This window comes from Lotus japonicus, chromosome 3 (assembly GCF_012489685.1).
Source record: "Lotus japonicus ecotype B-129 chromosome 3, LjGifu_v1.2".
Taxonomy (NCBI): domain Eukaryota; kingdom Viridiplantae; phylum Streptophyta; class Magnoliopsida; order Fabales; family Fabaceae; genus Lotus; species Lotus japonicus.
Window position 1 is genome coordinate 79,533,365 of NC_080043.1, and position 16,424 is coordinate 79,549,788.

The 16,424-nt window shown below is 35.2% G+C and overlaps 1 protein-coding gene and 2 long non-coding RNA genes across 4 annotated transcripts; 2 read left to right on the plus strand and 1 right to left on the minus strand.

The window, feature by feature from the left end:
- The first annotated feature begins 1,730 nt into the window (after nucleotides 1-1,730).
- On the plus strand, nucleotides 1,731-6,301 carry LOC130746260 (calcineurin B-like protein 7). 2 transcript variants are annotated; one of them, XM_057598830.1, is made up of 9 exons: nucleotides 1,731-1,927; nucleotides 2,150-2,382; nucleotides 2,557-2,639; nucleotides 2,793-2,852; nucleotides 4,080-4,188; nucleotides 4,455-4,507; nucleotides 5,230-5,310; nucleotides 5,405-5,517; nucleotides 5,755-6,301. In XM_057598830.1, the coding sequence occupies exons 1-9, from the start codon at nucleotides 1,914-1,916 to the stop codon at nucleotides 5,816-5,818; spliced, it is 810 nt and encodes a 269-aa protein (XP_057454813.1). In that variant the 5' UTR covers nucleotides 1,731-1,913; the 3' UTR covers nucleotides 5,819-6,301. The 2 variants fall into 2 exon arrangements, with proteins under 2 accessions (XP_057454813.1, XP_057454814.1); XM_057598831.1 differs by having other exon boundaries at nucleotides 1,735-1,998.
- Nucleotides 3,737-11,588, minus strand: LOC130746264 (uncharacterized). The gene is made up of 2 exons (XR_009022070.1): nucleotides 11,326-11,588; nucleotides 3,737-4,173 (listed from the first exon to the last, which is right to left on the minus strand). It is a non-coding gene; the product is annotated as an uncharacterized LOC130746264 (long non-coding RNA).
- Nucleotides 7,207-7,889, plus strand: LOC130746261 (uncharacterized). Its single transcript, XR_009022069.1, has 2 exons — nucleotides 7,207-7,530; nucleotides 7,642-7,889. It is a non-coding gene; the product is annotated as an uncharacterized LOC130746261 (long non-coding RNA).
- Nucleotides 11,589-16,424: the final 4,836 nt, after the last annotated feature.

Sequence of the window (16,424 nt, forward strand, 5' to 3'; positions counted from 1 at the left end):
ATACATTAGAATAACACAAAAGCTATAAGAAATGTGGATTTCGACAGGAAAATGCATAAAGAAACTGGAATTTAACAAGCTTAATACAAGAAAACTAAAGTGTTGGTTCTGCAACATACTCCTCCACTATCACGTTTTGCTCCTTGAGTCTCATTGATGCGGACATTTAGAGCTTTTTGGTGAATTCTCAGAGTTTGAGTTGGGAACCCCTTTTCCTGCTGCTGCTTTTTCTATTTATAGTGCTGTTTTTTCCTCCACGTTCTTGGCGGTTTTTCTTCAATGCATGATGGCTTCGTGGGTTTGAAATTTGGCGCCTTACCCCACGTTTAGCCGGTGGCTTTGCGCACGTGACTTTGATTGGTTCGTTTGCAACGTGGGTAGCCTTGAGTCGTGGGTAACCACCACTGTTTGTGGCATCGTGGGTATGCACATGTGCTGATAATTGCCCACCACTTGGTAACTGCCTCCTTCGTCGCGTTTGCCGGTTTGTCGAGTTTTCCTTTACTCCCCTGACTTTAGGAGGAGTGTTGCCTGATGGGCTTTGAGCTCCGTTACGGTTCTTTCTGTCGAGGAATCATCCTTCTAACACCGGTGTCGATAATTGTAGCATTAGAAATCTTGGCTCAACACCAGTACAATTTCATCCACATCGTGGAGATACCATCCGTGGAGGCATTCGGGCACAACCTGTTTAATTTTAGTGATTTTTTTAATATCTCTGTTGTGGTTGATGCAATATCTAACCGTGGCAAATGTTACAAAATAGAGTAGGTGGTTCTTTTGGTTACCTAAAGATAACCTGATTGGTTCTAAATTTTATATTACTTCCGGGTCATAGAATCTGTTTAATTACTTTTACATCAACCTTCCGGGTCCGTGTTTCTGGGTGCATGACACAACCTATATATGTCGTCATTTATTGTATGCAACATTTTGCTCTATACCACAAATGAAAGTTGGTTGGTAGTTACTTAATTCACAACTCAGGCTTCCAATAATTTCTAATTAACTATAGTTGTTGATTTTAGTATCATATTGAAGAATTTTTCTTATCAGATTGTTAATCTTACTGAAGCTCGGGATTTGTCCAGTAAGAAAAATATATATGTCTTATTCAAAGTAATATATCAACTTAAGGAAAACCACATCAACTAAAACATAAGTTCTAAATTATGCTTGAAGGTGGACAAACATAAAAAACAATGATGAGATCAAAATGTCTATCCCTCAATGAAAATATGGCTCACACTTTTGTTAACCAATATCATCTCACATATTCTTTTACATCTTTTCAATATCTAATAGCTACTTTTTTTTAAATAATTATATATGATATTTACATTAATATTAAATTACCTATTTTTAGTTTTGAATATATGATTTATTTAAATAAAACAAAATTAATTTTTCATCCACCGTGCGGGTTTGAATCTAGTTTATACTATTTATTTACTTCAAGGAATTAAAGTGACCTTACTTAAATATAGCATCATCTTAGGAAATAGAATATTCTGCAATATCAAATATAATAAGAGACTGGAATTAACAAAAATGAAACTAGATTTGTTGGCCCAACTAATAAAAGCCCATCGGTTAGGTTTCTATCAATGATCTAATAATCTAAAAATAGTCGTAATTTTAAATGCATTCAACGTATGTCACATTACACCTAAGCTCCTATGATCTAATAATCTAATATAACTTGACCTAAATCCAGCACCGTGTTTTGCCTAAAATTGCTCATGTCATGTCATGTTGCATATAATAAAGTGCCTTTGGATTTGGATATACGAGTCTGACATAATGAATACGCAAGTGAAGTCAAATTCAAGAAGCCACTTACTTGAACCTGTGAACGTGAAAAATCAAGAGGGAAACCACATATCTTTTTCCTTTTTCTTGTATTTAAGGGGATGCAATTGCATTGGTTGGTTTTTCTACTTTCTTGCCTCTTTGCACTTTTGTTGTTCACTTTCTGGATTCATCCTAAAAGAAAAGGTCTGAATTGATTTCTGCAACCCTAAAAGCTTTCATTTCAAATCATAATTATCAGTGTTGTTGAAATTTCTGCTGATTAATCATAATAATTTGTTATGTGTTGAAATTTGCATTGCCTTGCCTTAATTGTCATGGTGGGTGATGGTGTCAGGTTGGAGAAGTTCAATTCAGGAGGAGCTATCTGCCAAGAAATTCTTAAGCTGTTGAATAGAGTTTTGGATATAATGGGTTGCATTCCCTCAAAAGTAGCAGAAAATAAGCACATGTCTTTAGAAGTTGCAGAAGATAAGAGTCATAAGAGAACCCTACATTCAGAAGAAGTGACAGAAAATAAGCTTAAACCTGGTCATGAGGATTTTTCTGCCCTTGCTTCTGAAACACCATGTGAGTAAAAGAAGCTTCCTTAACTTAAAAGGAGTTTGAGAGTATAAATTATTTTGTGCAATGTAGTGATTTGAAATGATTTTGTGTGAATCTAATATATCTTGATTACTCTAGTGATTTGGTTGTTTATGAATAACATCTAGGGATTTGAAACTCTTTTCTTGTGCCTGGCAGTTACTGCAAGTGAGGTGGAAACCTTGAAGGAGTTGTTCCAAAAATTAAGCTCTTCTATTGTTAAAGATGGATTTATTCAAAAGGTGGTTTTAAAATTCAGCATCTTTATATCATAGTTACTTGAAATTGGAATCTCTCAAGGATGGCAGAATCAGTATCTTGGTACTTGGTACATTCATTTATTGCTGGTAATTTATAATGATAGATTTGTTAATTATCTCTATATCTATTTACAGGAAGAGCTTTACTTTGCTCTTTTCAGAAACAGCAACAAGCGAAATCTCTTTTTGGACAGGGTATGTGGATCTAATTGTGTTGTTTTTGCTGATTGATTGTAAAGTGTCCTGGTTCTGAACAATCCTATTTACCTTATAATTGATGAGTCATTTGACAGTATTGGTTGGTCAGTAAATTTCATATAGCGTTATTAGTTAGGTTGCGTTGTGAAATTGAAATGCCTTTACTAGTAATTCTTCTTGTACCAGTCAAGAAGGAATTTTACTCATTGGTTTTGGTAGTGTTTTGTTGTCTTAGTGACTATGCTTTGTTTTGAATTCTAAACAGATTAAGTTATTCATGGTGCTAGTGCTCACCTAAATATAAGAAGACTCAAACCTGCCCCTTAACTTAAAATTGATAAATCAAAACATGCTTAAAGCAATTTGCTTAAAGAAATAAAGCAATATGCTGATTAAAGAGAGTTCGGTTGTTATTTCCCCTTTATAAAAGGCAAGACCCGATTCATAATAAACCAGGTTCTCTCTTCAGCTAAGAAAATGGCTGCACAAACCCTAGATCTAGAATTCCTAGGACATGGTGTGAACACTTAGTAATTATGTATGTGTAATTCCATTTACTCTAGTCTATACACATAAATAATATCCCTGCTATACAACCATAAAACTTATGCCGAGTGCCATTTTCAATTCAAGTTTAGGGACTGTGAGGTTTGAGAATATGTCTCTGTTTTCATTTCCTATTTTCACACTTATAATTACAGAAGTGCCGCAATATTCTTTGAAAACAGGAAACGAATTGAAGTAAGGTGGAAATTTTGTAATTATTAGTGAAAACAAGAAATAAAGAAAAACATTTTCTCACACCAAACAGGCCCTTGTATTTTTTGTTTGAAACATGCAGTTCACTTTTCTTCTGTGAATGGTCCATCCTATTGTTACTGTGATAGAACCACCCTGAAATCTGTTATTATTTCTCACAAATCCCTAATTCCCAAATTGGGAACTAGAGCAAAATACAAGTGAGAGTCCACACCCTCTTCCTAATCCCAATACCCAAATGATACAAAAGATGATTAATGTTCTCTAACCCCCTCTTATTTATAGGCACAAGCCTAACTAACCTACTAACTGACTATCTAACTATGTAATAAGTCCCTCACTTAACTCACTAAACCATGTGATATGTGAGTACCTATCAATCTGACATGTAGAGGTGTTGTTTTAAAGCTTGCCGATCATGGTCATGAATTCTTATCTTCTTCATTAAATTTTGACTCCATGCAGATGTTTGATCTTTTTGATGTCAATGGCAGTGGCCAGATCGAGTTTGGGGAATTTGTTCGATCCTTGAGTGTCTTTCACCCAAAAGCTTCTGAAGCTGTGAAAATAAAATGTAAGAAATATAAGTCATGGTACAAAAGCAATGTATACATCCCAATTTGTTTATCATGCATAGGAGCCCGTTTGGATACGAGCTTATTGGAGTTTCTCTACTAAAAAATGCACTAACTAAGCTCCAATAAGTGCTCTTTGATCCGCATCTGAACGGGCTCTAAGTAATACAATACAATCATAGAATACATTATTCATTAGCAGATGTTATTTTAGGTAATATTGTTAAGCTGATGATTATTAACTGTAATTTTTTTTTTCTGGCAGATGCATTTAAACTGTATGACTTGAGGCACACTGGTTACATTGAGCGCGAAGAGGTAAATACTCCCAGTCTTGCATAGGGAATCTGTATAATTCTAATCAGAAATGTTTTATGAGTTGGCTAAAAGCAAATAAGCTTGCATAGTTAGTAATATAAACATAAGAAAGCATTAGTATGTGTCTAATAAACATACTTGATATTGAGCTAGCTCGGAACATGTTTTATAAGTTGCTAGGTAACGATTTTGGATACCATATCAGTAATCACTGTATCTGTAAGACTAGTTTACTGCACATCTATTGCTTTTCTAATTGTACACAGCATGGGTTGAATATCTGCCTAACAACATCAGATGGTCAATGTTGGTTCATTGGCTGAATATCCGTGCCTATGCTCAGGATCATATTGCACGGGAGTAATGAGTAATGACTAAACGAACATCTGCACCAACCTCTAGAAAAGTAGAATTGGATATGTTAGTTCTTGTCAAGGGTTGTTTCTTTGTAAATTTCCCAATATCTGAGTGACATCTGAACCTGGTTTATGAAAATTTGAATGAAGCATTTGCTTGGTTTATTGACATTTCTCCTTACATAGCGAAATATCACGCGGAGGACCTGAATAATATATTTACACAGTTCTCTGTATAATCTAATTCATGACTCCACAGGGGACAAGTTTGTTGGAAATATTTATTTTATATTAGTTTCTCATCTTACAAAAAATATTAATTTAACTGCTCTTGATTTAACCTTGCAAAGATATGAAAATTTACAGTTAAAGGAGATGGTGCAGGCGATTTTGGTTGAATCTGATCTGGTTCTCTCTGATGATGTGGTTGAAACAATTGTGGGCAAGGTTTGTTTTAGTATCATTATCACTCTGAAATCATCATTGTTAAATTTTTCCTTACAAAGGTTCTGATATTTTCTGTGGTGTTGAGTGTCAACAGACATTTGTGGAGGCCGACTCAAAAGGCGATGGGAGGATTGACCTAGAAGAATGGAAAGAATACGTGGGAAAGAATCCATCAGTGCTCAAGAACATGACTCTACCTTATCTAATGTACGTTTTAAATTTTATGGCATGAGTCTTCTGTTGCTTGCATATGAAGTTCTTGATATAGTACCCAAATGCATTCAGTTAAATGGTTCTTTATTCCTGTTTTTTTATGGATTTAATGATAGCTATTGCATGATATATAAACAACATCGAACACAAGCAACTTGAATTTTTCATCACTATATATGCTATTCCAAGTAACCTGGTTGTTTCTAAACCACTTCTTGATGCTAATTTCAGGGACATAACTCAAGCATTTCCCAGTTTTGTGCTGAATGCAGAAACAGAAGAATCACACTTGTAGCTTCAATATGTATATCTTTACCCAGAAAAATCTATCATCCAATACAAAGTACAAAGAAGAATTCACAGGGGGAAGTATGGCTATTCTTGTTTATGAATCTCTTGTCTATGGTGGTTATGAAACGGTGGCAGAAAAGCCTGCAATTCGCCTTCAGAAAGAAACGATAAACATTGCACAGCTAGAGAAAATTTTAATTTGGCACCTTATGATGCGGAAGCTAGTCCATTGAATCCCCAGACAGGAAGGTTTCAAGCCTCATGATTTTACTTTTGTTAACCTCAAATCCATAATTCTTTTTTAACAGAGCTTGAGTGTAATTGTGATGTGTTCAGAGTAAAACCAGAAGTCTGTGTGACCATCAAATGTACATATGTGCTCGGGTATTCCGTGTCTATTATCCATGTCCTGCTTTTCATGATCAAGGATGAATTCCGGGTACCGGATGTTTATACCAAAAAATGAAGGATGAATTGGTTGAACTTACTCCGTCTAGTTCTATTTATAAGTAGTATAACTTTTTATGAGTTTTTTTCCCTAAAAAGTTATGAGTCACTTTATAATATTATAAAGTATTTGATATTTTTTTTCTGAATTTATCCTCATATTTAAAAGAGATTGTGAGAATTTGAAAAATTATTAACTTAGAGATAAAAAATTAAAAATCCATGAGTTTTAAAAAACAATTAATGTAGATAGGATTAATTGAATGAGTAAAATAAAGGTAATTTAGATAAATTAATAAAAATATTATAAATTTATTGTTTGTATATATTTTTCTTAATCCTAAAGACTTAGATGGATGTGGCTTATAAATAGGAAAAATTGGATAATAACTACTACTCCATAGAAAAATTTGTTTCTGACTCTAGAAAAATCAAAGTAGGCCACATGACAACTAAATCAATGAAACTAATTTCCTTGTAGCTTACTTTCTATTGTTAAAGTATCAAAATATAAACTCTAAACTCTTGCTGGTCTACTCACCAATTTACATTGTTAACCGGTCTGTCCTTACCCTGCAGTGTCATCAAATTGTATCTTGGGCCTTGGGCCAATTTGAATGAAATCCATTCACCTTTGATAAAAAAAAAACAGGTGTTGATAACTTCTGTGAAGTAGAAACATGGTAATGTAATGGTGGAAATATAGTAATGTGATTATTATATTTTAAACTCAAATGACTTTTGTGCGGGGATATTAGGATATAATATATATAAAACTATTTATATTGTTTTTACCTAACAATTTAAGCTTTTGAAATAATTAATAGCACAAGAGAATAAATCAAAGTATATCTTTGAAATATTATATATATATATATATATATTTATTTATATATTGACATTATTAAGTCTTTCATCTTTCTTTAACTTTGTGACTATAGTAAGTGGCACTTAGGAAATTTCTTGCTGGACACAACGCGTCCAGTGGTTGTTAAAGTGTTTTAATTATTGCAATCTCGAGGTCGTAAAGTCAATAACAGGTCAAAAAGTTACAACTAGAAGAAAACAACCACCACCGAGTTTGGACTATAAATTAGCATGTTTTGTGAGTGCTTTTGAAGTGCACTAGAGACTGAGTAGTCATGGCTTGTAAGAGTTCCTCCCTTGTCTGTGTGATTCTGTTTCTCTGTGTGTTGAGCTTTTCTGTCAACTCAAACATAGCATTTGCAAGGAACATTAACAATGGTGCTGCTTCTCCAATTTATGCAGGTAATTAATTAAGTTAATCTCGGGCTTAGCTTAGCTTTGTATAATTGACACGTTTTTTAGACTAAAACCAAACATTAATTTTGATTAAGTTTTCCTGTGTTTATTCTGTAGCTGCAGCTGAAACGATTTCGTGTAGAGGACGGGACCCAGATAAGGCACGTGGCCACAATTTTCATCCAAAATACTTGAGTCCGACTCCATGATCAGAGATGACCATATATAAAGTTTCTAAATTTTGTTATTGATGTTTTGTGCAATAAACATTGGACTCAATATGCTTATCATGAGTCCAATGTCGGGCTTAGTGTCGTTCATGTATTATGTTTGCAATACTTTGTATAATAATTGATTTTGAAGAACTATAGTTCCTCTGCTCTGTTCTGTTTGCCCTTATATATCATTTTTTAAAAAAACTTATTGTGCTTGAGAAATTTAAATTGCCTAAATCATACTGTACGAGATTGTATTCTCTTGATTTCACTTCTTCATACTAGAATTGAACCCTTGACAGTTGACACGGGAGAACTTTTTTCAATAACCACCATGCGGGCCAATATGTCTAGTACAAGACTGTATTCGATCTACTACAACTCAAATCTTTTTGAGTGAATCACCATTTTGGTCCCTGAAAATATAGTGACCCATCACTTTAGTCCCTTAACATCAGAAATGGTTTTTAAAAGACCTAAAAGTGTTGGCATCGGTCATATTAGTCCCTATCTATGTTTGCCGTTAGTCCCTGGTCACTCTCCAATGTTATGTGACACATGGACACACCCACTTGTCACCTTATGTGCCACGTGGATTTCAATTTGGTCCCCGACATTACCAATTTGGTCCTTTAGAAAAAATCAAATCATCTTCTTCTTCCTCATCATCTTCAACATCATCTTCATCTCACTCTCTTCAAATCATCTTCATCTCACACTCTTCATCATTCATATTGCTACCTTCATCCTCTCAGAAATAATCTCAAATTCAAACCCAAAATTTCATATCATTTTTCCTCGATCCAGATTTTAATAATCTTCTCCACCCAGGACCACGCCGCCGCCGCCATATCCTGTGACAGCGTCGCTGTCTTCTCTTGGAAGGGTGAGACCCTCCAGGAGTACTGGTGGTGCACCGAGCGCCCTCAACTGGGGTCTCGGTTGTGACACCCAGGGTCGACGAGAGCGGGGAGTGATCGCCGGTGCAGTGAGGCAGGACATGCATCGGCTCCTAGCAGGCTTCTAGGCGGAAGGGCACATGAATGAACCGATCTCACACCCGAACAAGAGGTATTCTGAGACTGTATAGGGATGGACTATACAGTTGAGGAGGGCATAAAAGATTTGATTGGTACTACTCATGACAACAAGTTGCAACTTCTTTTCGGGAGCCCAACTCTTAAAAACTCCATGGTTAAGTGTGCTTGCCTTGGAGAAATATTGGGATGGGTGACCTCCTGGGAAGTTTTCCCGGGAAGCGCGTAAGTGAGGACAAAGCGCGCTGAAAAGACTCGTGTTGTTACCGTAAGACCAGTCGTCAAATCGGGATGTTACAAATGGTATCAGAGCCGACCTCTCCCAGTACGGTGTGGTTCGGGGACGAACCAAGCGGAAGCTGGTGGGCCTGTGACACCCAGTGCCGACGAGAGCGGGGAGTGATCGCCGGTGCAGTGAGACAGGACATGCATCGGCTCCTAGTAGGCTTCTAGGCGGAGGGGCACATGAATGAACCGATCTCACACCCGAACAAGAGGTATTCCGAGACTGTATAGGGATGGACTATACAGTTGAGGAGGGCATAAAAGATTTGATTGGTACTACTCATGACAACAAGTTGCAACTTCTTTTCGGGAGCCCAACTCATAAAAACTCCATGGTTAAGTGTGTTTGCCTTGGAGAAATATTGGGATGGGTGAACTCCTGGGAAGTTTTCCCGGAAAGCGCGCTAAAAAGACTCGTGTTGTTACCGTGAGGCCAGTCGTCAAATCGGGATGTTACATCGGTGGTGGTCCTGATCTCATCGTTGATGACGATGGTGATGCTACCCTTGTCACGACCCAAAATCCTAAGCCGTGACCGGCGCACTGACTATCACCTTAGCCTGGCAAGCCTATTTAACCAAAACCTACTTTCCAAAATGATTTCCCAAAGTTATACATGTTTACCAGAATTTATAAAAAAAAATACAAAAGAATCATTCCCGTAATATCAATATCCCCAAAATAATAAAACCTATCAATTGAGATTTATCATAACTGGAATTCCAAGAATACATAAATTCCAAATCCAGCACTAAAGTGCTAATTCTTAAATTAAAATAATAAATAACAACTCAAACTGATATCCCCCAAGACTCCCCTATAGCTGCAGAATAACAAAGACCAACAAAGACACAAATATGACCACATGCCAAATGAGGCCTATAAACGAAATGAGCCAAATGATTTGAACCTGACAACAATCTGCTACTCAGTTTCCTGAAAATCTGTGGAGGGAAAATAATGAATGGGGTAAGTCACAAAGACTTAGTGAGCAGTCAACAACCACCATGAACAGGAAGGGGAAACATTAGAGGCACGAGTTTTTCGCTCTCAACTCAGTTTAGATAATCACTATCACCAACAATATTAGTCCAAACCATTTCAATGCTAAAAGTAATGAAACTCATAAAGATCATAAATAATCATGTCAAATAGATAGGTTAAAATCATGTCAATAAGTGAAGACATTTAAAATCTGAAATTTAATGTAATAGGGTCACACATGTAGAACCGTGAGGCGGCTCCATCTCGCTGATAGCCCTCTCCTCCTAAGGGATGGCCTCTCCGATAGGGGCGGCTCCATCTAGCGGATAGCCCTTTCCTTTCTCAAGTCACATCGTGTCATCGGGGGAAGCTACATCTCGTTGATAGCCCTTTCCTCTTAAGGATTTTCTTACCCAAGAGGCGGCTCCATCTAACGGATAACCCTCTCCACCCGGAATCATGTCATATCTCATCAATCTCATCGGGGGAAGCTACATCTCGTTGATAGCCCTTTCCGTGCACTGGCGGCTCCATCTAACGGATAGCCCTCTCCTCCCGGAATCAAACTAGCTAGGTGCACCTAGACCGTTACCTCCGCTAACGGCTACGGGGTTCTATCAAGGATCCCCAAAACCATTTTCTCAAACCAATACAAGTCTCATCAACAGTCTCAAAATCAGCTTTCAAATGTTCATCAAAGCTTTTCAAAATAACATTCTCAACATCAACTTTTCAATGCTCATCAAAGCTTTTCAAAATAACATTCTCAACATCAACTTTTCAATGCTCATCAAAGCTTTTCAAGTTCACGATCTTAATTTCACATAATCTCAAAACTAACCCAATGCCATTCTATTCTCATACCAATTCATAAAACATGCTCAAAATCAGCTTCATAAAATCAGCTTTTAGAGTTCAAGAATGATAGTCAAACATATAAAAACACGTTTCCCCAATTTAGATAAATAGGCAATATGATAAAGTAATCAAATCAGTTATAAGACTGTTAAGAATATGTCATAGCAGTTAAAAACCACTCACAACTATGAAGAATAACCACGATTGCTTTCAGCTATCCTACGACCATCGAACGATCCACTCGCCGTCGAATATGAACACAAAATTAACCTCAAACCTTCAGCACTTGTTACCCTTTTGACATACTACCCATGAGAAGCCATAAAATTCCCAAATGTATAAATAAAGCCCTAAAAATAATTATACTTAATTCTAAACTGTGCTATAATAGTATTATTGAAATTTGTAGGTTGAAGGTATACCTCAATAAGCCAAATAAGCCGTTCTGTAAGAGTGGGTACTCTTCTCCTTCCTTAGAGCACAAACCCTAGCCCTCAAAATATTCCAAAATCTCTTTCACTTGAATGATAAACTTTTCCTTCAACCGTATGTATTTTTATGGTGGAGCATTGTTTGATTCTTGGTGAAGAAAGAAGAAAATTATGAACCAGAACAGTGAAGGAGAAATGGTTGCCGCACATATGAGAAAAAATGGTTTACGAGAGAGAGAGAAAGTGAGGGATACCTTTTTTATATTGGGACAGAGCGGGTTTCTTTTAAAAGTTTGGTTAGCTTTAGTTTTTCTTTAATCATTATTATAAATATAAGTTTTTTTGTTGTTGTTGTTGTTTTATATATGTGTATTCAGTTTTCTATTTGATGCTCCTTTTATTCTTTTCTTATTATTATTTTTTTATTTATAAAGTAAACGGGTTGTTTCAACCCTCCTCATCCACGAGGGGTTAAGGCTGAAGAGGCGTTCGAGTAGATCGGTGAGCTTCCCGACCCAACTTCCACCAACAACCCGAGTTCCATATCGTGCTCACCATCATCAGGGACAGGTTGAAGACTGGCTCCCATAGGTACCACAAGATGAAGGAGAGGCTCGTTGGTGTCTCGAAGGAGACAACCACTGGAGTCAAGAGGCTTTACCAGATGCAGGCCAATGGAACTCTCTTGTTCCCGTTCTGTCACCAAGAGCAAGGTATGTTTTCTCTCCCTTTTTTGCTAGATCTGTTTGTGTTTCTCAATTTTGGATCTAGGGTTTTGTTTTTTGTTTTCATTGTAGATTCAGATCTGTTCTGTCTTGTGTTTTTTGCTTTGCAAAATTCACCATTGGGTTTTCAGATCCACCAAGTGTTTGATGTATGTCTTGAATGAAGTTTGATCTGTATATTTGTATGCAATTGATATTGCTAGGCTTCAGATCTTAAGAAACAACAAATGGGTCATTGAATTTTCATCTAAGTTACTTGTATTGACTGCTGATGATTCTATAGGGTCAGTTGGTGTTTGATTTATGTCTTGAAAAATTTTGATTATTAAAATCTGGATTGAGGAAAGATGATCTAAAATTTTGGGTTTGAATTTGAGATTGTTTTGGAAAGGATGAAGGTAGCAATATGAATGATGAAGAGAGTGAGATGAAGATGATGTTGAAGATGATAAGGAAGAAGAAGATGATCTAATTTTTTATTTGATTTTTTAAGGACTAAATTGGTAATGTTGGGGACCAAATTGAAATCCACGTGGGACATAAGGTGACAAATGTGTATGTCTATGTGTCACTTAACATTGGAGAGTGACTAGGGACTAAGAGCAAACATAGATAGATAGGAACTACTATGACCGACGTCAACACTTTCAGATCTTTTTTAAACAATTTCTGATATTAAGGGACTAAAGTGACGAGTCGCTACATTTTTAGGGACCAAAATGGTGATTCACTCAATCTTTTTATTAAAAAAAAGGCTTATTTAAGTTTTTCTCCCTGCAAAAGACCTTGTTTCTATTTTTCATCCTTGGGATTTTTTTTCGTTTTCCAACCTCTCATAACTTTTGTTTTCATCCTTATAGTCAATTTTTTCATCCAAAAGAGATAAAAAAAATAGTTAAATGGGAGGTGTGATGAGTCATGTTTAGTGGAAAAATAATAATTTGAAATAATTCACGTTTCACACTCACTATAGCTCTCGACCTCTCGTTTAGTTTGGATGGAAAAGTTAAAGGAAAGGATGAAAAACAAAAAGATTTTGGAAGGATGAAAAATATTTTCCAAAGATGAAAAAAATAGGGTATTTTGCTGGGATTAAAAACTTTTTTATGCCTAAAAAAACACTCCTTTTCTTCGGATATTCATGTTTTTTGTCTCATATTTAATGATACCATATAGAATTTTCATCTCAAATTAAACTATTTAAGCCATCTTCATAAAAAATTGTGGTAATGTCAAATGTGGATTATCGTTTGATGCAAAATCTCGACCCACAGCATATCTACCAAAATCGAATTTCATCCTTCCCTTTCGACATGGAGATCGCTGCAGGAGTCTCCTATTTAAACCCATTTCATCCGAACCTACAAAAATTAACATAGGAGAACATGATGAACCATTTCCACAGATTTGATTACTGCTTTAATTTGCTAAACAATTTAGTTTTTTAAAAGCAGAAAAACTATTTTGATTTTTAAAACTTATTAAAAATTGAGTTTAATTTCTATGCACGAATGGTCTAAAGTTTTTTTACACCGTAAACCAATCAGATTTCAAGGATGTAAGAAAATCTCTCGTTTTATTTAATTTCATTAATTGACGTGACACATCTTTGAAATTTGATTGGTTGACGGTGTAAAAAAACTTTACACCAATTGTGCATAATCTTTTTTCTCTTAAATATTAAAAACATAGATGTTCTTGATCTATTTTATTTTTTTAGTTTCCAAATCACACTGCCTTATAATTTTTCAAAACTCGTTTTTTTTTGTTACAAAAGGAAGAGAAACAAAGCAAAGACTAAGCAACTAAATCCTGGCAAAGCAGGGGTACAACCATCGACGGGGTGCGTTCCAAATCTTCCAGTTCCAGCCTTCAGAGACGGCAAGTTTCGCCAGCGCATCGACAACCATATTCTCCTCACGGGAAACATGAACCACAGTCACAGTCCAATCCTTGGCTATCAGAGCTCTCACCTCTATTATTTCATTCCCTTGCCAGTAATTTTGGACCTCCCTGTTACTCATAATAATCTGCTGCAATTCTTGACAGTCCACGTATTTTCCATTTTTCTTCTGACAATTGGATTATTAACATTATTTCAGAAAACGTTTTTTTTTTGAAAGCACACCAATGGTTTGTGTATGGTTCCCTGTTTTCTTTGAGATCAAGGCTAAGAAGGTTTGGAAAAACAGAAAAGTTCAAGTGTTGAAGGGTGTCAGCACCCAATTTTATCCGTGTTCATTTTACTTTTATATAAGTATGTTTTTTATTTTAACTTTGATTTTTGATTCATGTGAATATAATGTTTATTTCATTTTTCTTTACTTTATTATTATTAATAAAAAACAAAAAAATGTTAAAACAAAGAAAAAAAAAAAGAAGAAAAGAGAAAGAAAGGTCTCGTAGAATAAGTAAAGTTTGGTTAAAAGAAAAATAAATATAAAAAACAAGAAAAGGAAGTCACGAAAAAGTGACTAAAAAGAGAGAAAGAAAGGAAGGAAAGGGGAAGCAAGAAGAAAGGAGTCAAAATTGGGGGAAAGCTAGGCCTGGTAGTGGCGGTGGCATTTTGCACAGCAGTAGAGAGTGCATGTGTTGCAGGATTCCTGGACCATGATATAGTAGAAACACCCCCAAACACCATTTTTTCTGTGAATTTTGTTTCAGAATTTCCTGTGGATTTTGCTTCGAATTTATATGCAGTTTATTAGCGGCGGTTAGTAACCGCGGGAATATCATTTCCTGCGAAAATTCCTATGAAAATAGTACTTTCCTGCAGATTTTCTTACAAACTTTTCCTTCAAAATTTTTCCGTTGCAAAATCCGCAGGAAATGTGAAGGAAAATCCGCAAAAAACGGGGTGTTTAGGGGTGTTTCTACTGTATCATGGTTCAAGAATCATTATTGATATTGCAGTACAAAAAGATGGAAAATCTGCAAAAAGAAAAGAAGGGATGGGAGTGCAGAGCCGTTACAGAGCTTCCTTATGAGACTCTAAAATCAGAATTCCATCACCATGACTCAGGACTACTGGACAAGGATCACCCCTGCACCGGGGGGCTAGTGCAATATTTCTCCATTGTATTATTACTCATTTCACTGGGGACTGATGTGTCGTTTGTCTTTTAAATTAGTTAAATCTTCTGTCATAAAAAATATAAAATATAATGAAAAAAGAAAAAAGCATAAAAGCAAAAAAGAAAAGAAAAGCAAAAGATGAAAAAAGAAAGAGTGTTGTGGACTAGTTGGTGTTAGCACACTTGGGAGCTCGCTGCTTATGATCCCCTCTCAGCACAAGATGTTTTATGCAAGAGCTTGTCACAAGCTAACCTTTGCCACCCTCTGAAAATCCACTTCCATTTTATCCATCCGAAAAGAAAAACCATCCTTTTGTCCAACAACATTTGATTGAGTATGGTGCTTCAATGGTGAAGATTAAATTGAAGAGTTTATTCGCTCTAGATGCGACAACTTCCCAAGATATAGCAGACTCTTCAAACCACTTATTAAAACTCAAAACTAAAAAGAAACACTAGGATATGAACTCAAGAAGATATTATTTTTCTGTGTCTATCCACCACCTGCCATATCAACATGTATATATACACCAAAGCAGTATTTGAACCGTGTGAGCTGGTGAAGAGGAAAATGCTAATCCAATTCTTCTTTTCACAAGTTTTCAAAACAAACATTAAAAGAAAGGAATCCACAGTTTCAAAGAAAAAAAAGGTAACTGATTAAAGAAATAAATGTGTAATTACAATAGGATGAAAAACTGTTTCATATGCCAGCATCGTCTTTAAAATACATTATAACTAGATATTATACCCGTGCGTTGCACGGGTTTATTTACATTATTTTTTAACATTACATAAAATAATTATAAATTAACTAAATAAAAATTAAAACAATTTTTAATTATAAATATAAAAAATATTGTGTTAAGACATTTCATTAAATATTACTATAGTTATTTTTGTATAAATAATTAATATTACTCAAATTTAATTATTTGTATAGAAATAATTTTGTCAGTTAAATTATTTATTTATTTAATAATATGAAAATTTATTAAGTCAATTTAAAATATTTAAATTACGTAAAAAATGTTAAGTAATAAGTGTTTAATGCCATAAAATAAGTTTTAATATCATTTTTTATACTTTTTACCTAGAAAGTCTTTTGTTGTGACATGTCAATACCAAGAAGAATAAATTAAGTTTAACTTTTTGAATTATAATAAGGGATAACATATATAGCCTTTTGACAAAAGGAAATAGCCAAAAATATTATCTTGTGAATTTAATTTTTTTCAACTTATTTGGTTTGCAAATGTTTTCTCACACTCGATAGTAATGAGACTAATCT